Source organism: Lutzomyia longipalpis, chromosome 1 (assembly GCF_024334085.1).
Source record: "Lutzomyia longipalpis isolate SR_M1_2022 chromosome 1, ASM2433408v1".
In the NCBI taxonomy this organism is placed as follows: Eukaryota; Metazoa; Arthropoda; class Insecta; order Diptera; family Psychodidae; genus Lutzomyia; species Lutzomyia longipalpis.
In genome coordinates, this window is record NC_074707.1 from 9,172,232 (window position 1) to 9,191,861 (window position 19,630).

At 36.5% G+C, this 19,630-nt stretch overlaps 3 protein-coding genes across 3 annotated transcripts in view; 1 reads left to right on the forward strand and 2 right to left on the reverse strand.

Annotated features, from left to right (window-relative positions):
• Window positions 1-19,630, forward strand: part of LOC129787507 (C2 domain-containing protein 5) — a 970,947-nt gene that overhangs the window by 444,601 nt on the left and 506,716 nt on the right. The window lies entirely within an intron of this gene.
• Window positions 281-18,634, reverse strand: LOC129786903 (uncharacterized). The gene is made up of 24 exons (XM_055822157.1): window positions 18,363-18,634; window positions 17,037-17,237; window positions 16,782-16,967; window positions 16,649-16,718; window positions 16,453-16,579; window positions 15,589-15,765; window positions 15,109-15,343; window positions 14,688-15,030; window positions 13,501-13,600; window positions 13,055-13,346; window positions 12,153-12,341; window positions 11,987-12,056; window positions 11,790-11,916; window positions 11,546-11,725; window positions 11,320-11,480; window positions 10,129-10,525; window positions 5,237-5,456; window positions 3,339-3,500; window positions 3,082-3,279; window positions 2,836-3,021; window positions 2,699-2,768; window positions 2,168-2,480; window positions 784-1,021; window positions 281-712 (listed from the first exon to the last, which is right to left on the reverse strand). The coding sequence occupies exons 1-24, from the start codon at window positions 18,517-18,519 to the stop codon at window positions 369-371; spliced, it is 4,743 nt and encodes a 1,580-aa protein (XP_055678132.1). The 5' UTR covers window positions 18,520-18,634; the 3' UTR covers window positions 281-368.
• Window positions 10,547-13,456, reverse strand: LOC129787840 (probable cytochrome P450 313b1). The gene is made up of 6 exons (XM_055823648.1): window positions 13,055-13,456; window positions 12,153-12,341; window positions 11,987-12,056; window positions 11,790-11,916; window positions 11,546-11,725; window positions 10,547-11,480 (listed from the first exon to the last, which is right to left on the reverse strand). Exons 1-6 carry the CDS (start codon window positions 13,404-13,406, stop codon window positions 11,310-11,312), a joined length of 1,089 nt encoding a protein of 362 aa, XP_055679623.1. The 5' UTR covers window positions 13,407-13,456; the 3' UTR covers window positions 10,547-11,309.

Below are 19,630 nucleotides of genomic sequence, written 5' to 3' on the forward strand. Positions count from 1 at the left end.
AGGATGATTATATGGTTTGATTTTTCCTTTGGAGTTTGTGAATCTCTTGAAATTTCTTCAGTGAATCGACTTTTAAGGCTTTTGAGAGGGCCTGGGAGTTTGCTTCATAGAAAATTATAATTTGTATAAATTATACTTTAATTTACTATGAGCACCCTGTTTTTTCACATTTTCCACAAATCCAGCACCTAAATTTAGAGATTTATATCGGAATTTCCCAAAAGAGTCATATGAGTGAGCCAGTTTTATTAGATAGTTCTAAAAAGAAAAGTCTTCCCAATGAGTATTTTTTTAGCCTTTAATGAATCACCCAGTTGTACAATTTTCTCAGAGTGTAATTTCTTAGAGGTAATTTTTCCACACGTCTACTACTCGCGCCTGTGCACGTGAACCATGTGCTTCTGGGTCAGCTTGAGTGTGATGTCGACACGATGACGGAGTTCTTCGAACTTGAGATCCGTCGTGAAGCGATAATTGCTGAGGAGGTGCACCATGATCACCTTGAGTAGCATGTATGCATATTTCATGCCCAGGCAATTCCTCGGGCCAGCACTGAAGGGTATATAGGCGTAGGGGTGGATTTTCTCAAAGTTCTCCGGGAGGAAGATGTCAGGATTGAATTTGTCCGCATTGGGTCCCCAATACTTTGGATTTCGCTGCATTTCCATTACACCAATGACAATGTGAGTTCCCGCGGGAATCGTGTACTTGTCTGTGTTGAAATTGCAAAAAGGACATCAAAGGGGAGGGGCTTTTAGAATAGAGCTTTTGGGGGGTACTCACCGAGCTTGAATGGTGCATCGACTTTTCGCGCTACAACCGGAACTGTTGGGAAGAGCCTCATAGTCTCCTTTAGGCATCGTTCAACGTAATCCAATTGACTCAAGTCGTCGTATTTGACATCATCACCCGTCTTTGGGATGACCCCTTTGATTTCCTCGTAGGCCTTCTGCTGCATGTCCTGATGCATGGCCAGCATAAGGATGCAATACGACGTGATTAGGGCTGTGCTCTCGTACCCCTATAGGGATGAATTTGTAAGTCATTCAATCGATTTTCAGTGGCGGAGATTCACCTCACGCCCAGCACGCTTCACTTGGCCCGAGATTGAGCGCAACTTTGATAAAATCAAACAATATCTTATGCATGAAGAGCACGTCATTCGATATTAATTGCAATCTAAAGTGAACCTGAATAAAAAGGGATGACTACTAATCTTTTCTATGTCTATCTATCTATTTCTTAAATTTTTAGAAAAAGCTAAGAATTTTATCTGATATTTCATTCATGATTTGATTTTTTTTACGATAAAACATTTCTACATTTCCGGGATCAGACAGATTTTAGCGGTTTCCACACATTTAAATGCTTAAGTAGCTATAATTTGAATTAAGTATAGTTTCCACCCTGAGATTGAATAACACGTTGCGGATTTAAGTCCACATGTGATTAATAAAGGTAATTATGATAGTTCCGTGCCTAATTACAAACAGACTGTGAACAGTGCGGTGAATAACCGCAGGTCGGAAGGTTAGTTTATATAGTGTCTGTCCTAAGTCTGTAATGAAAATAAATTATCCTACTTAGCTCTTCATTAACCCATTATTTTCCCAATTAAATAATTTAGGTAATTTTGTTCACAGTATGAGAATAATTATTTCAGAAAATAAATTCTAATCTAATTAAAATTAAATGAAATGTTCTTGAAAAATAAAAGTAATTATAAAAAGATTTTAGAAGAAATTAAAAATAAATTGGTATGTATTCTAAAAAATCAAGGACGCGAATAAAAATCTTTCTGAACTTTCAATAGATATTTTCAACATATTTTAGGGAATATTTTATAAGATCAAGAGAATTATCAAAATGAGTTCTTAAAAAATTCAAGACAAAAAATTATAAACGTTTTTTTCCGAGTTTGAAAAAAAGTTTTTTTTGAAAAGACTTTAAAAATACTCTTTGATTCTAATTCATTGTAATCTTTAAAAAAAAGGAAGTTAAAAAAATGTTTTAAATGATAATAGTAGACTTTTATAAAATATTTTAGAAAATTGATTTTTACAAAAAAAAATCATTCCAATTAGAAAATTTATAAAAAGTCTGTGAAACATTACTTATCATCCCTTATTTTACCACAAAACCCCATCATATCTTGCAACAAACTCACCGTGGCAACGATGGTGTTGGCTTCGTTCTTAACGTCTGTGTCGGTGAAATACTTTCCCTCCATCGAGAGTTTTAGTAGTTGATCAATGAATAACTGAGGTGACTTGAATGAAGTACCCTCATCCAGGTTGTTTTGCTCATCACTTGACTGAGACTTTTTGTAAGCAGCTTTCTTCCTCTGCAGAATGTTATCGACAAACCCGAAGGTGATGTCGGAGTTCTTCTGCTCCATTTTTGCCCATTTGCTCAGGTTAAAAATGAAGTCTGAATGGTAGAGGGGGTTGAAAATTCGTGTTGTCATTGTGGCCAGAAGGCTAGATGGGGGATGAAAATAATGGGATGAATGCTAAGTTTGTACAAATGCTGCAATTTGCATGGAATTGAACTTGATTTGCGCAAGGTTTTATTGCAATTTATTTGCGTATTTAGATGTTGAATTCAGGGAATTTGCTTATTGGGAAAAACGCGGTATGCAATCAAGGTGAATCACAGCGACAATCAGCAGAAAATGACGCTTGGCGTGGAAACTCACCTGTTGGCTGCGTCAAGGTAATCCATATTTTCATTCTTCTGAATATTCATCTGAGTTCCAAGAGTTGTTTCTGCAATGACGAAAATTAAATTCAATTAAACTTTAATGTTAAGGATCAGGGGATGGGGTAGACTTACGACAGACAACGTCCAAGGCACAAGCATCCATGTAGTCGTACATATCGAATGATCCTTTGCCTATCCTCTGTCCAAGGCGGCCAATAAGTGTCTTGACTTCCGTATTGAAGATCGGCATGTAGCTCTGAAGGATTTTTAAGCTGAAGCAGGGATTCAGAAATTTCCTATGATCCTTCCATGTTTCAGCTGAGAAAAATTCATTTTTTTTTCAATAATTTTGAGATGGTTTGAACGGTTTGACCTTACCTGGAAGTGTAACAAGCCCATCTCCAGTGAAGGGTTTAATGTAATCATAGATATCGTCACGACTGAGGCACTCATTGGCATTGAAGACATTCTGACACTCTTCCGGTTGTGAAATAAGCACAAACAGCCTCGGCCCAAGCCAGAATCTCATTGGACTTGGGTATTTGTGACAGAGTACCTTCAGGTAGTCCAGGAGACCTGCAAGGATCAACTTCAGAAGCACACAAAATAGGCAGTCTTCATAGAAAATCCTTTACCTTCATGCGATAATCCTATTGTGCAGTAGGCATTCCCAATGAGGGGAAGCATAAAAGGTCCTGGCATCTTCCACGCCACCCGATAGAGCTCCCAATCCCTCCATAGGTAGTGGAAGAACCACAGCACAAACACCGTACAAATAAGAGCTATTCCCAACATTTCTCACGAGAACTTTTGCACACACTAAGCTCTCGATTAACTTCTGGGGTTCTTTATAAACTTCTATCGCGCAGATCGCGTATTATTCGTGGAAGTATAGCAAGTGGGGGAAGATCATTCAGTAAGATTTGCAGGGGAACATGAGCTTTCTGTGATCTCACAGCGAACGCGAGAGAGAATATTCTGAGAGAGCTTTTACTACATACAGAGTGGGGGAAAATTACTCCGTGAGAAATTAATCTAAGCATTGAACTTGCTACAACTGACCTGATATAGTTTTTCCATTGAATTATTCAATAGTTTGGCTGGAATTTTCTCACGATAATTCAGTGAACTCTCCAAAGTAGAATTTCCCAGGAATTTCATTCAAATATTTTTTCTTTCGCTAAACTTGCAGGAAGCTTTTTTATAACTAACAAAATTTCCAAAGAAATTAATCACGGAGTTTGTGTTTATTCTTTAGAATTTAAAATAAAAATTGGTTGTAAGCACTGGGAGTCTTAATGGAGAGGATTGAGGTCATATGCAATTGAGCATTAAGTGACCTGAACCAGATGCTATTTCATGCTTCCACCCATGCTACACCTACCCCTTTTATTGTCCCTTCAAGAGTTGCTTTCCTCATTGGATTCTTGTGTGAAATATATTCTTCCATCGTAAGCCTGGTTTGCATTCACCCACGAAAGCAAGCTAAATGCCATTACCAGGAATGCAATTTGTGTTTTGTGCTTCCTGGTCACGATCCGATAAACCTCATCCAGAATGGGGGTACACATGGAGTTTGCGATAGCCTCCAAAAAGCGTCTCCCTTCGGATGGTCCGCATGTGAGTGCATTTTCCACAAGAGCCCGGATCTCGGGGGGTAGGGAGATTAAATCAATTACACCCCCAACATGAGTGATGATGTCAAGTGCGATGATTTGGGACACTGTATGACTATCTCGATCGAATCATGGGTGCAAAAGGACACACACAATGCCCATCGCAGACGCTTCCTTTCAGCACCAGCAATAATACACGCGTGTCACACTTTAATGGTTTTCACAGCTCACCCCTTGGTGAGTTGTTTACACACAATGGGGATGAGGCCGATGTGTGTGTGTACGCTTTAATGGGTTAAATCTTATTATTTTCTCACTCAGAATTCCATTTAGGAGCCATCATTAATTTTATTCTCGCACCTCCCATTTAACGAGAAAAGATTGGGCAAAGGGGTTTTTCCTTTTGTTGGTGCGGGATTTTGTGCCTTTTAACGAGTTTTGCATCATTTCTCCGGTTTTGAATGATTTAAAATTATTATGCAAACACGTTGTTTGATGTTGTAGCTGAAAAGCTTTAAGGAGAGAATTAAAATTTACATTGAAAATCTTGGCTTTGTTCCTTTCCTTAATTCTAGGTGGTTAAATGGTTTTGGATAAGCTTTTATGAGCTTTCCTGGGGAAGACGGGGAAAGCTTAATATATATATTTTGAAAATTTAATTTAAATTAAACGGAAAATCTTAATTCTGGTTCTGAAGAACTTGAAATATTTACTCCTGAATACATTCCAATAATCAACTTTTCTTTGTAGTTCATGTAATCTCTTTTACATTATGCGCCTCAGGCAGGAGCTGCGCCACTCTTTTTTTTTAGATTCATTCCCGGGAGTGTCGGCTCTATTTGCTCGTGGGATGTGCAAATAATTCAATTGGAACAAATGACTTTGGAGCGTCAGAATCGTTTGGGATGATTTTGTACCTTGTTGAGGGTGGTAAAATACGATTTCCAGACACGTCTTCTCAATCTTGTCGCACTTTGTCATGCAATGCGAGACGTCCGTGTAAAGAATTCGCTCCAGGGCTGCACTTCTCATGCAGAAATTCATGAGGTGAATTTGAGTTGCACATCGATTTGGGGCTGTCACATTCTTCCATGTGGCAGTTGCGACATAATCAACATTTCCGGTGTATTCCATTCCCTAAATATGCATTTCCCTTCAAGGGGTTAGATCAAATTTTCTCTTCCACCCAAGCTTCCTCTCTTCTGATGCATTCTCTGATAAATCCCCTTCTTCAGAAATCATACGATGATATACATATCTAAATATAATATTGTCTGGCATGTGTGCGAGTAAGTCGGATTGGAAGGAAGTTCATCCACCTGAATATGGTGTAGTTTAGAATTTACTCAAGCCCAGAATTTCTGATGCATTTGTACCTCAGCACACACAGTTAATCCACACAGTGGGTTTAGTAATGCAAAATTCATGAATAGAAATCTCCTGGCACGGCCTTAAAGGACTTTATGCATTTAAAACACCTCCTAATGGCTCAATTGTAAGCTTCAGGAGGTTTCTCTGATGGAAAGCTCATGTGGGTGGTGGCAATTTCACGCACTATAAGGGCATTAGGAGGCTTTAATCCTCCCCATGAGGACACTTGTTCCTCGCAAAATACTTCCTTATAACCTTGATGGGATTTTTGACAAAGCGCGCGTGTTTCCAATTAAGATGGATCACGTGGGATTTAGGCAGAAAATCTCAAGAAGGATAATTTTTTTTACACAATGTAGTCTCCTTCTAATCCTCCAACGCACACAATTAAGCAAAAAGGGAGATTATGCTACAAATTGGGCAAGGAGGGACAATTAGGACATCCTATATGATCATTAGTTTGGGAAATCAATTATCAATTAATTAACTGAAAATTCCCGGGGCAAATGGGAAAGGATATTCCATCGACATCATACCTTGTAATATATTTTTGGTGGAATTTCTGGGTTGGAAATAAATTATTCAATTAGGGTGAAACATGCATTGTCAGTTTGGGTCAGCGAATCGTGCAAAATACGTGGTGATGTTAATTGGTCCGCTACAGTAAATAATGTAAAAGCAATTGGATAATTTTGTACAACATACTTTACGCGCCCAAAATGTATGCCAATTAATCAATTTGTTTCTCCATTAATTACATGTTAAATCTCCACAAATTAAAATACAACACATTCATGTATTTTGTCCCATTTCGCAGGTTCTTTTTGCATAGTAAGTGAGTTTGTTGTGACTCTGTTGGAGGAAAAATCAAGGATATTAATTTATTTTTAACCCTGTTATGCCGTTTTGGGTATATTTAATTTATTGGCGATCAAATAATTAAACTTTTGGACACTTTAAATAGTTTTTTTTTTGAAATTTTTGCTCCCGAAGCATTTTTGTTTAATTTTTTTATAAATATGTAAATTAAATTGAAAAAGTAGATATTCTTTTGCTGAAAATTAATTCTCTTATTATTTTATTATTTCTTGGAAGTTAATGAACACTCTTTCAAATAAAAAATACTTTAGGAGCGTCTTTAAAATATAAATTTAAAATATTGTTCTTTCAATTTCCACTTTGTGTCGAATGGGTTAAATAATTTTTTTGAGGTTGTTTTTGCAAATTCAAAGTCTTTAAATTAAACAAAAGTCAATCATAACGCGTCCAGTTATTAGAGTTGGTATACCACAACGCGGATGGGTCAGTCTATGCGTTGTAATTTAATTTGTGAGTAATATTAGTAGGCAAAGTCGATTTTTTGTAAAATTTAGCAATTTGACAGATTAAAATGCTTATATCTTAAGTTCTATTAGACCTACAGAAATTTCTTGACTAGTTCTGGAAAGGTATTGAAATAAGCTATAATCTGACATATATTTTGATACATTTCAAGGTCACCTCCAGAACACAAAATGGCGGATTTATGTTCAACAAAAACAGTTTTTTGCACTTTTCGTCCTGAAAGTATGATTCTAGAGGTTTCTGATGTTCTAGAAAGATGTAGATAATTGCAAAACCTTTAATTTGATACTAAGTTGAGTCAAATCGGACAAGCGGTTCAAGAGATATGGCTCTTAGAACTTTTCAAATTCAAGAATTTTTCAAATGGCTATATCTTCTAAACGGCGACATAGATTTTCTTCATTTTCGGACTGGTGATAGATATTGAGTCAGGCTACAACATATCAAAATTTAAAGGAAATCTATAACAGATGTTCGGAGATATTGCCCCTTAAAGTTAGGCAATTTTTGTTTTTGATTTTAGCGCCTCTTGCGGATGTTTTTGAAACTTGAAATGTTCTAGACAGTTATAGGGCTTCTCAATACCTTTCATTTGATACCAAGATGGTCAAAATCGGTCAAGCCGTTCTCGAGTTATATCGAAAAAACACCTTTTGCTTTAGGCCGCCATATTTGCTAAACCGCTTGACCGATTGTCAAGTATGAATTGTTGATGAAAACGTCTCACTGAGCTATACAACATACTAAAATTTCAGACCTTTAGCTATAAGGGAACTGGTTGATGGTATTTCAAAATGGCGGACGGCGGCCATTTTGAATTTTAAAAATGCGAAAAAATTAAAATTTACACCCACATTTCCATAGAAAACTTCAAACCGGAAGTCTCTATCTATTACCGTTCTCGAGATATAAGGCAAAGTTTAGAGTCCCGGACGGCAGGCCGGCAGGACGGCAGGACGGCAGGACGGCAGGCCGGCCGGATCAAAAATTTTCCACCACCATTTTTGGAATGTGGGTTGTCTGAAACGTGCTCATACCAAGTTTGAGCCCGATCTGAGGTGGTCGGTTTTTCCGACGATTACAATACTTGGTATGCCACGATTGTGGTATACCAACTAATAAAGTTTTTCATATTATCTCAACTACTCAACTTAAAATAAAATTCTCAAAAGAAAGTCAATCATAACGCGTCCAGTTATTAAAGTTGGTATACCACAACGCGGATGGGTCAGTCTATGCGTTGTAATTTAATTTGTGAGCAGAATTAGTAGGCAAAGTTGATTTTTTTTATGAAATTCATCAATATAAAAGATAAAAATGCTCATATCTGAAGTTCTATAAGACCTACAGAAATTTCTTGACTAGTTTTGGAAAGGTCTTGAAACAAGCTATAAATTGACATATATATCAATAATTTTCAAGGTCACTTCTAGAACAAAAATGGCAGATATTTGTTTGACCAAAACAGTTTTTTGCACTTTTTATCCTGAGGGTATGGTTCTAGAGGTCTCTTATGTTTCAGAAAGTTGTAGACAATTGCAAAACCTTTAATTTGATACCAAATTGAGCAAAATCGGACAGACCGTTCAAGAGATACGGCTCATAGAACTTTTCAAATTCAAGACTTTTTCAAATGGCCATATCTTCTAAACGGCGACATAGATTTTCTTCATTTTCGGACTGGTAAAAGATATTAAGTCAGGCTACAACATATCAAAAATTCAAGGAAATCTATGATCGGGATTCGGAGATATTGCTCCTTAAAGTTAGGCAATTTTTGTTTTTGTTTTTAGCGCCTCTTACGGATGTTTTTGAAACTTGAAATGTTATAGACAGTTGTAGGACTTCTCAATACCTTTCATTTGATACCAAGATGGTCAAAATCGGTCAAGCCGTTCTCGAGTTATATCGAAAAAACACTTTTTGCTTTAGGCCGCCATATTTGCTAAACCGCTTGACCGATTTTCAAGTATGATTTGTTTATGAAAATGTCTCACTGAGCTCTACAACATACTAAAATTTCAGATCTCTAGCTACAAGGGAAGTGGTTGACGGTATTTCAATATGGCGGACGGCGGCCATCTTGGATTTTGAAAATGCGAAAAAATGAAATTTTACACCCACATTTCTATAGAAAACTTCAAACCCGAAGTCTCTATCTGTTACCGTTCTCGAGATATAAGGTAAAGTTTGGACCACCGGAAGGCCGGCCGGAAGGCCGGCCGGCAGGCCGGCCGGATCAAAAATTTTCCACCACCATTTTCGTAATGTGGGATGTCTAAAACGTGCTCATACCAAGTTTGAGCCCGATCTGAGGTGGTCGGTTTTTCCGACGATTACAATACTTGGTATGCCACGATTGTGGTATACCAACTAATATTTGAGTTAATAAAGAAACTGTTTGTTCTGTTCTTCTGAGTTTGTGAAACTTCTTATAGATTTCCCGGTGGCTGAATGGAATTAAAAAAAATAACTTTACGCAAAAAGAACTTCTTTTGCACAAAAATATTTAAAGAATCTTGAAATATTCCTCTTCAAAAATTCTAAAAAGTTTTTCTTGATGTTTTCCTCACTTTATTGATTAATGATAATTTTTTTCTTATAATTTTATTCTTGAATTGCAAAAGAAAGTAATCTAATGCGACAATCTAGCAAATGATCTTTTTTAATAACTTCCACATCTATAAACTTTAATGAACATAGTCGGGAAAGGAAAGAATATTTTCTTTTATGCTAAATTTAATTACTAAGTATGATTTTATTTCCCACATTATTCCCAACTCAATGCAAATTTTTCGTCATCATTTCGTGCTGGGTGATGCACCTCATGCTATCATAAAAATCACATTATTCCCACAAGATTTATATGTTAGCACCTTTCATGCCGTGAGAAGAGCGATGCAGCTCGTTTTGGCCCCTTGAACTTGACTCATGTTTCTTCCGTGTGTGATGTAATTCGCCAATTTGAATGCATTGCGTGTGAAACGGGTTTAGAAAATACATAAATCATTGGAGCATATTGTCCAAGAAGAAAACCATCATCACACCTCGAATTGATTTATTGTTCACATAATTCTCGTTTCTCCACATAAACCATGTGCTTGTTGATTAGCTTGAACGTTATGTCCATTCGATGGCGAAATTCGCTCATCTTGAGGTCTGTGCGGAACTTGAAGTTACTCACGAGATGAATGAGGATTGTCTTGAGGAACATGTAGGCATACTTGATGCCTATGCAGTTCCTGGGGCCTCCACTGAAGGGCAAATAGGCGTAGGGGTGGACTTTCTCCAAGTTTTCCGGGAGGAAGTTGTCAGGATTGAATTCTTCAGCCTGTGGCCCCCAAACTTCCGTATCCCTCTGCATCTCACTTATGGCACAAACAATATTCGTACCCGGTGGAATGGTGTATTCGCCCAGCTTAAAAGAATCCGTAACGTTTCGCGCAATCAATGGAACCGACGGGAAGAGTCGCATTGTCTCCTTGATAAACCTGCAAACATTTAGTTAAATCTTCTCTTTAAAATAATTTAATTAAATCAAATGAATAACAATGCAAAATGGAGCTAAGTTTATGCTTATTGCTTAACGATTCATTTTGCAAATTCAATGAATTTCATTAAATTTTAATGGCAAAAGCAAAATTTATCATTCATGCAGACATAAATCCTTAATTTATTTCTTAGTACCACAGACTATAAGTTTTCGTGATTATCTCAAGTTTCTGTGGTTATGATGACGATGTTGTTATTCTACGATTTATGTGGAACTCATTTACATCATAATGGGAAATGTATTTTAAATCAAGGGGTTAAAATATGTACAGAATAATTAAAACCGGAATATTTTTATGTTTCTTTCTAATCTAAAAGGTTTTGCGTATTATTCCTTTTAACCCGGATTTGCCCTTTGTAGTACGTTCGATATTTTACATAAAAAGTACGTAACTAATTTCTTGAAGAGCTTTAGAACTTCTTGTACAAATTTTCAAGAAGTTGGGTTTAGAATTTACTTTTTTAGACTATTTTAAAGCCAGACTTCACGAAATTTCAAAAAATTCTTGGGAAAATCTGGATTAATTTAAAAATCTTTTTTTTTTAAGAAGGTTGCATAATTTTCTGCTTTAAATTTTAGTTAAACGGAAAATTGTAATTTCGGACATTTTTCAGTGTTAAAATGAGTTCGATATGATGCTGATTGAAACCCGAAAATTCAGCTTAATTGACAAAGGGATTTTTGAAAGAATTTTTCAAATTATTTTGTTAAAAAATTTAAATTCATACAAACCTATCAAGAAAATCGTATTTGCTAAAATCATCGTATTGCACATCATCCTTTCTATTCGGCATGATTGATTTAATCTCTTCGTATATTCTCTGCTGATGTTCTTGGAACATAGCCAACATAAGGATGCAGTAAGAGCTAACCAAGGCTGTGCTTTCGAATCCCTGAAAACCAAGAAAATTAATTAATTTTCATTAAAAAAAAAAGATTTTTGTTTGAAAAACTTTACGGTGGCAACGATTGTATTGGCTTCACTTATGACATCGTGATCGTTAAACTTCTTTTCAATCATGAGGAGCTTCATGAGCTGATCTATGTAGATCTGCGGAGTTCTCAGCGGTAGATCATCATCAACTGCGCTCTTCAGCTCATCTGAGTAGTCAAAGTTTGTCTTCTTTTTCTGAAGGATCTGCAGAAAATTTACCAAATAAGAAGTACTTCTCAAGAAATTCTCTGCTAAAGAATAGAATTACTTTATCAACAAACCCAAAGGTAATGCCAGAGCTCCATTTTTCCACCTTATACAGCTTCGTTAGACGAAAGATCCAGTTGCATTGGAGGAGAGGATTGAACATTCGTGCTGAGATGATGGACAATAAACTAAAGGTGGAAATGCAAGTCATAATATGTATGTAAATGCTGCAAAAAAGCAATCTAAATTGCGTCTTACTTATTTCCCGCTTCCAAGTATTCAATATTCTGGTTCTTCTGGATGTGCATCTCCGTCCCCATCGTTGTTTCTGTTAAATATTCGCGTGGCAAGGCAATTACATACCGTGTTATTAAAAGTAATAAAAGATCTTCATTTGAATGTGGGTGAAAAGTTGATCACTTACGGCAAACCACATCTAGCGTCAGGGCGTCCATATAATTATAAATATCCGTGGGTTTGGTCCTGTTGCAAATCTCCTCGAAGCGTGAGACCAGAATTTTTACTTCTTTGTTGAAGATTGGCATATAGGTTTGAAGAATTTTCAGGCTAAACGTTGGATTTAGGAGCTTTCGATGAAATTTCCATTCAGGTTCTGTGAATTTAATTCACATTTAATTTTTCTTTTTTGATCTTTTATTTATGAACAATTTTTAACGTTAAAGGAACTTTTTTTAAAAAATATTTTGAATCCTTTTTTTGAAAAAATTAAGCCTTTTTCTTTATAACAACTAGAAAGCTGTTTTAATATATCTTTTGGAGCTTTCGAAAAGCTTTCTAAAATTTATTACGGGAAAAATATCTCAGACATCCCAGAGAATATAGCTCGGTAGGAAGATTAAAAAGCCAACGAGTAAGTTAATTATTTTCAAGATTATTTTGAGATTTTTCAGAAGACACCATCTTAAGCTTTTTGAGCTTATTACTTTGAAAGAAAATTCTTATTTTTTTTTTTGAAAAATTGTTTTATTTTACAGACTTTGTTAAAAAAAATTGAGCCAATTTGATAATACAGAAAGCTACTTAAATTGAGCTTTTGGAGTTTTATGATACATTTTTCTTTTAAAATTCTTTTTCAATTGTAGGAGACGAAAAACGAAAGAATAAAATAATTATTTTAAAATTTTCTTTTGATTCATTTGAGAAAAAAATTTCTTAAGTTTCTTCCTTAATAGGAATGTGTTCAAAAATTTGTTAAAATTAGGCACATAAAAATTTACTAATCTCTGAATTTTTAATCTCTTAAATCTTTAAGAAAAACTCCACATAACTGAAAAATCTTCCTTTTCATCCAAACTGAAATCTCACCTGGAAGTGCCACTAATCCATCACCTCCGAAGGATTTCAGAAATTCATAAACTTCTGCACGACTTAGGCAATGAGGGGAGTTGAGAACAGTTTGCATGTCTTCAGGTTTCTTCACCATCACATACATTTTCGTCCCAATCCACCATCTCGAAGGTGAATTGAAGTTCTTAAAGATGTACTTCACGAGATTAATGACACCCTCATGGGAGATTCCGAGAGCTGTCTGGAAGTTCCCTATGAGGGGCACCACAAAGGGTCCTGGCATATGCCATGTGAGCCGATAGAGCTCCCTCTTTGCCCACAAATGTTGCACGAGCACAGCACAGAAGAGTAAAAGCAGAGGCACCCACATCTTCCCGATCACGGAACCCTCAAGCACGGAACTGGAGACAATTCCCACGGATGTGGCACCTTTATAATGCCTCCGTCAGCATTCCCAGACTCACCGACGAAATGGAGATCGCACGATGATCGCCCATTGGCCGTCGGGAAGTTAGTTGGGCACGCCTCGGGTCCACCATCGTTGGTCGCACACATACCAAGTATCTTTGCGTAAAAAAAGAAGAAATCATTTACATGTTACCTTGCCCACGACGATGCGATCGCCGAACACAGCCCAGCTGAGAGGCTGGAAATTTCCGTATCGCGTGCTATTCCTGAGGTATATGGCGTCATCTTCTCTCAGGCAGCACCGTTGTGTATAGTCCAGATCATGCAATTTGTGGCTAATTTGTTTGCGGCTTTCCGATGGAACTCTGTCTGGAAAAAAGAGAGCATGATCAAAGTGCGGTCTTACTGATTGCAGAGATTAATCCAAAGTAGTAATCATATGCAGGTAATTTAACACCTTGCATTCCCACCTGGGGTCTTTGTAGACCTCTGTGGAAAATCATCTTTTTGTGATTTACTAAAAAATGATTGAAATGAAATACATATTAATTTTTTTAAATATTAATTTGTCACCTCACATTAACCCTTTGAGGTCCGCGACTAATCTAGCGAGTTGATTGAACTAAAAATAATTTTTATGGATTCCTTTGGGTTCAAATAAGACATTTTTAAGAAAAAATCCCAACTAAAAAATTTTCGGTTTTTCGTCCTTCCTGATCCTGATTGTAAAGACATAGCCTTGTACTAATTTGGACTCAATATTCAAAAAATAACTATACAAAACGAAACATTTTAAAAATCGAGCCTTTGTGTCAACGTATGACCTAATGGACCTGAAAGGGTTAAGCTTTAAGCTCTCAAGGCGATGAAGCTTACTTATTTACTGAAATTCAATTAAAAAATAAATATTTTTCCTTTCAAAGAACAAAATAAAAACAATTTTTAATTATTTTATTAAATAGATTTTATTGAATTAAGTTTTAAATTCAATTTTCTTTAATTTCCAACATTTTTCAAAAAGTTCAATATTTTTCAACGCTTTCAATGGTTCTTCAAAGCACCCCCTGAATGAAGTTCTTTTCTTAATTAAAAATTTTAAATCTCTTTTGCTTTTTTTTCATTTGCCTAAAGAGGAATTTAAGAAGTATTTCCCTTGAAGTTCCTGAACAATGTTTAAGATGAACAATGAGTGATGTTAAAGCTTCCAGGAGGGTGGTGGGTGGGAGGCAAGGTGGGTGATTACTTGTCTCTCGTCCGAATCGACACCATGTGCTTGTTGTTTAGCTTGAGGGTGATGTCGACACGATGCTTGAGGTCAGGGAGACGCAGCTGTGTGTGGAACTTGTAGCTACTGACGAGGTGCACCATGAGAACTTTCATCAGCATGTAGGCGTACTTGATGCCAATGCAATTCCTCGGCCCAGCACTGAAGGGTACATAGGCATAGGGGTGGATTTTCTCCATGTTCTCCGGGAGGAAGTGATCCGGATCAAATTGATGGGCTCGCGGGCCCCAGACCTCCTTGTCACGGTGCAACGTCACGATGCCAATGACAAAGTGTGTATTGGTGGGAATTGTGTACTCTCCTGTAGTGGAATGAATGGGAGGAGGGTCCTTAGGGGGATGCCACAAGCATCTTATAGAGAGGTTGGATGGAAACTTACTCAGCTGAAAAGGAGCACTCGCCACTCGAGCAATTGCCGGTACTGTGGGGAAGAGTCTCATGGTTTCCTTAATTACCCTCTCGGTGTACTTCAAGTCCCCCAACTCTTCGTACTTCACCTCTGTCGGATCAGCGACGACTGCCCCAATTTCCTCATATACCTTCTCTTGCATTTCAGGGTGCATAGCCAGCATGAGGATGCAGTACGATGTGATTAGAGCTGTGCTCTCAAAGCCCTAATGTGGGTGGAGAAAAAAAGGGGATGGGGAATAAGTTTCTGCATTCCATGACTCTTCATTACAAGGGGGTGATACTCAAACGTATTCCTCACTCTTATTGACAAAGGTTATTTAATTGAAATTTAGAGTCTCAAGATGTTGGAATTTTTAGGTCTTTTTGCTTGTTTCTTCTGTCTCTTTCTTAAAGATTCTTTTTAAGCATTCTTTTTAGAGAAAATAAATTCTTTGAATTTTTTTCTTACCGTGGAAATTATCGTATTGGATTCATTCTTAACGTCTTCATCTGTAAAAATATTCCCTTCAATGGAAAGTTTAAGGAGTTGATCAATGTACAGCTGAGGTGACTTGAAAGACTTCCCTTCGTCCTTTTCACACGTATCCTGTATCACATGGTACTCCTTTTTCTTCCTCTGAAGAATCTGCAACAATGACAAAAAAAAGTCAGATCCGCCATTCATTGCCCACAGAGAAAAAAAATCGTCATATAAATTAGCTGTGAGAATAAATTTTCTCACGTTTGAAACACGCGAGTGAATAAGAAAGAAAAACTTGTCGCGAGATCTTTGGAGCGATATGGTTTGCTGAATGATTAAACTTGAGCGAACTTTGCATGCTAAACCGGATCTTAAGGAAGCTCTCTGGCCAACAAGAAATGTAGCACATATATAAATCATTTACTTTGAGAGTCTTTTGCTATAAATACAGAAGCATTTGCAGTGCATGCGGTGAGTTTCCTCTGAATTGTCGGCAACGCTGAATAACGTGGGGGTGTGAGTAATCGGGAAATTAAATTACTTTTCTCACAGCTTTGCACAGCATAAGGTAAGCGATGATACTATCATACTTTTTGCACTCAATTCAGGGGAATCTTTTCGCATGATTAGTCGGTGCGATTAGTTGGAAAATAATATGCGCAATGAACATGAATTTTCATTTTCTTCATGGTCTTCCCGTGAAAATTACTAAATGGAAATTTAAGTGATGCTGCAAGGAATGTTGGGAAGGAGTTTAGTCATTTTTTGAGGTTTTTGCAATATTGAATTTCCTCATGAGAGACATGAGAGCCGGAAAACGAATAAACTCCTTCCCTAATCATTTAAACTCACCTTATCTACGAAACCAAAAACAATTTCTATGCTCTTCTGCTCAATTTTGTACCACTTTGTAAGGCGGAAAATGAGATCTGAGTGGAAGAGTGGATTGAAAATGCGTGTTGTGATGATCGACAGCAAACTGCGAAAGAAAATTGAATGCCAAATTAAATTGCGCTCAAAAGGAAAACGAGAAATAATTTTAATTAACTTGTTGGCAGCTTCGAGGTAGTCGCTATTTTGATTTTTCTGAATATTCATCTCACTCCCCATGGTTGTCTCTGGAAAATTAAAGAATATTTCTTTAAAAGGCTTTTTTTATTATTTCAATTGTTGAAACTTACGACAAACTGTGTCCAACGTGCAAGCATCCATAAAATGATAAATATCAAATTCGGGCTTCTTATCGAATTGCTTAAGTCGATCAACAAGAGTTCGAGTTTCCTTATTGAAGATAGGCATGTAGCTCTGAAGGATTTTAAGGCTAAATGTGGGATTTAGGTACTTCCGGTGCTCCTTCCATTTCTCAACTAAAGAAAAGAATTTAGAAAGTTTTATTTAAAAAATCTTTTTGTCCTAAAAAGGTTAGAGCAATTTACCTGGCAAAGCTACGAGCCCATTTCCTGACAAATTTGTCACGTATTTGTAGACATCGTCCCGATTTAGGCATTCAGGAGCATTCAAAACTGTCTGCATGTCTTCGGGTTTTCTTATAAGAACGTAGAGTTTAGGACCTAGCCAGTATCTAAGTAGGGGACCAGGATAGTCTGCGACTACTTTATCCAGTAATTCTAAAAGACCTGTGAAGGAATCGAAGGGATAAATGTTCTAGGAACTTTAAAGAATTTTTTTTAATATTTAATATTTGATTTAAAAAAAAATTGAAAATAAAAAGGATATTATCCATAGAATAACAAAAAAACAACACAGATTAAAAACTTAAAAAAATATGTGATAATTTCCAAGAATTTTTTTTGTAGTTTCATGGAAAACTCATGTTTTCCTTAGTCAAACAGTAAATATAAGAACATTCATAAAAAACTTTCCATTTAGAGAGGAAAAGTTATTTCTTTCTGAGAATTAAGAACAAAAATTTAAATTATTTTATTCAAAGGTGATTTATAGGAATAGTTAATCGTTTAGTAAATTCTTGCATGATTTTTCTCACAATTATTTAAAAAAAAACTTCAAATATCACTGCAAATTCTTTTACATTTCCTTTGAATTCCTAATAACACGGAATTGAAGAAAAACTCAAAAGCTTTCATCGAATTTTATTTTGGATTTAGTTGTATAAAATATTCTAAGAATAATTAAATTTGCAAGAAAACTTTTAATCTCAAAGACGTTCAAGAAACATTTTTTATACAGACTTGATAAATTAGTCCACATTAACACATTGATTAAAGTTTAATTTATAATTTTGAACACATAAATCTCCCCCAAAGATAAAATGAAGCATTTTAAATTCATCCAGACTTGCATTGGGTGGACTTTCATGGGGAGGTGGAGAATTTAAAGCAAAGCTGGATGTGTTCCAACAATAAGCTGACGAAACCATTTTACCAAAAATTCACTTTAACAAACTTTGTGGGTGGTTTCCTTTTTACATTGCCCACCCTCTTTCGTCCTTGCTGCCTTTCCTTCCTGGTCGTAACTGGGGCGCCACATATTTCTGACGAACGGAGGGGGATTCTCGAGATATCTCGGAAATGCTTCACATTAAGCTGCATTGGAAATTGCAACAGCATGTTTCGGAAGACTTCCTCTCGAGGACTTGCTGAAGGGATAACACATTTTTTGTCCATTTTTTTTGGGGAGAAACTTTCACATCACAAATTGTGGACTTTAAGGTCCTTCGGGATGCTCTTTCTTGGGCACTTTGGGATCACCAATCAATGATGGGATTTGTCACATATTCTCACCTTCATGTGTCCTGCCGATGATACTGTAAGCATTCCCAAGGAGTGGAACCATAAGAGGTCCTGGCATTATCCATGACAGTCGGTACAGCTCCCGGTTCGTCCAGAAGTGATGAAGAAGAAAAATACCAGCACAAATTGCAAGTGCAAAAGGAAGCATTTCACCATTAATTCTTAATTTTTGTTGCAAAACAAAGATATCACAAAATTTAATAATTTTTTTCACGTTATGCTGTGCCTTTGGGGAGCACTAAACACATATTGAGGGTCTAAAGAAAATTCCCCCGTGTATTTATAAATGCATACAGTGCTGGAGAAAAATTCTCTAAATAGATTTTGTTGCAATTTTTCCCTCCTTATTTCACGGAAAATGCCGGTGAGACTCATCGCACGCGAAGAGATTAATATTCCATTGTTGTGGGTGGGGTAATAATCTCTCTCACAAGAGAGGAAAATCCGTCGTACACCGAGGGGAGAGATACCTTGATGACGACGTTGTCACCTGTGAGTCCATTAATTCACTTAACGTGACGTTTACCTGGCGATTATGTGCCTCGTCTGGGGCACCTCTTGTGTTGCTAACAAAAACGGGGTTAACATTGTCCCCATTCTGCAGGTTAATTGCGCAAAAATTGCAATCACGATGAATGAAATTATTTCGAGAATCTCCCTTCGTCATCCACCCAAATTGGCTGTGGCTTTTTTTCGCTCTAAAGATGATTTGCATATCGCACTAGCTCGTTTACAAGCAATTGAGGAATAAATTTTCCCCACCCCACTTTTCCGGAGCATGTACTCCACGGGGAATCACACCTCATAATATGGAAGAGATTTGAGAATTTTCATTCTACTTAACACGGAAAAGCTTTGGGAGTTCCCACGCAATTCACGCGTGAGTGTGATATGCTCGTTGATTTGATTTTTGGTTAATTTGCAGAAAATTGCTCGAGGAACGCGAAAAGTCCTTTAGAAGACGGATTATGGAGCTCTAGAATATTCCATCGTTAACCCTTTTATGACATTGTCAATAATTGCAATTTTATGAGGAAACTTGATGAGAATTTTCATGATTAAATTTTATTTTTAATTATTAAAATTCATCAATGAAGCTTTATTAATAGCAGGGAGAAAACAAAACGGAAGCTTTTTTTTTTTAATTTTATGCTCTGATTGGTTTTATGATATATTTTTTAATCAATTTAAAGTTTCCAAAAAAAAAAACGATTTTTTAATGAAAATTTTAATAAATTACGAAGAATTAAAGATTTTCT

Excerpts from the sequence above, each read along its gene's own strand:
- LOC129787840 (XM_055823648.1), bottom strand. The coding sequence starts at position 13,406 with ATGTGGGTGCCTCTGCTTTTACTCTTCTGTGCTGTGCTCGTGCAACAT. Across the intron at positions 11,917-11,986 it reads TACTTGGAAGCGGGAAATAA|TTTATTGTCCATCATCTCAG; the intron begins GTAAGACGCAAT and ends TTCCACCTTTAG. Across the intron at positions 11,726-11,789 it reads CCTTTGGGTTTGTTGATAAA|ATCCTTCAGAAAAAGAAGAC; the intron begins GTAATTCTATTC and ends AATTTTCTGCAG.
- LOC129786903 (XM_055822157.1), bottom strand. The coding sequence starts at position 18,519 with ATGCTTCCTTTTGCACTTGCAATTTGTGCTGGTATTTTTCTTCTTCAT. Across the intron at positions 15,031-15,108 it reads GAGTGCTCCTTTTCAGCTGA|GAGAGTACACAATTCCCACC; the intron begins GTAAGTTTCCAT and ends ATTCCACTACAG. Across the intron at positions 13,601-14,687 it reads TCGATTCGGACGAGAGACAA|ATACTTGGTATGTGTGCGAC; the intron begins GTAATCACCCAC and ends TTTTACGCAAAG.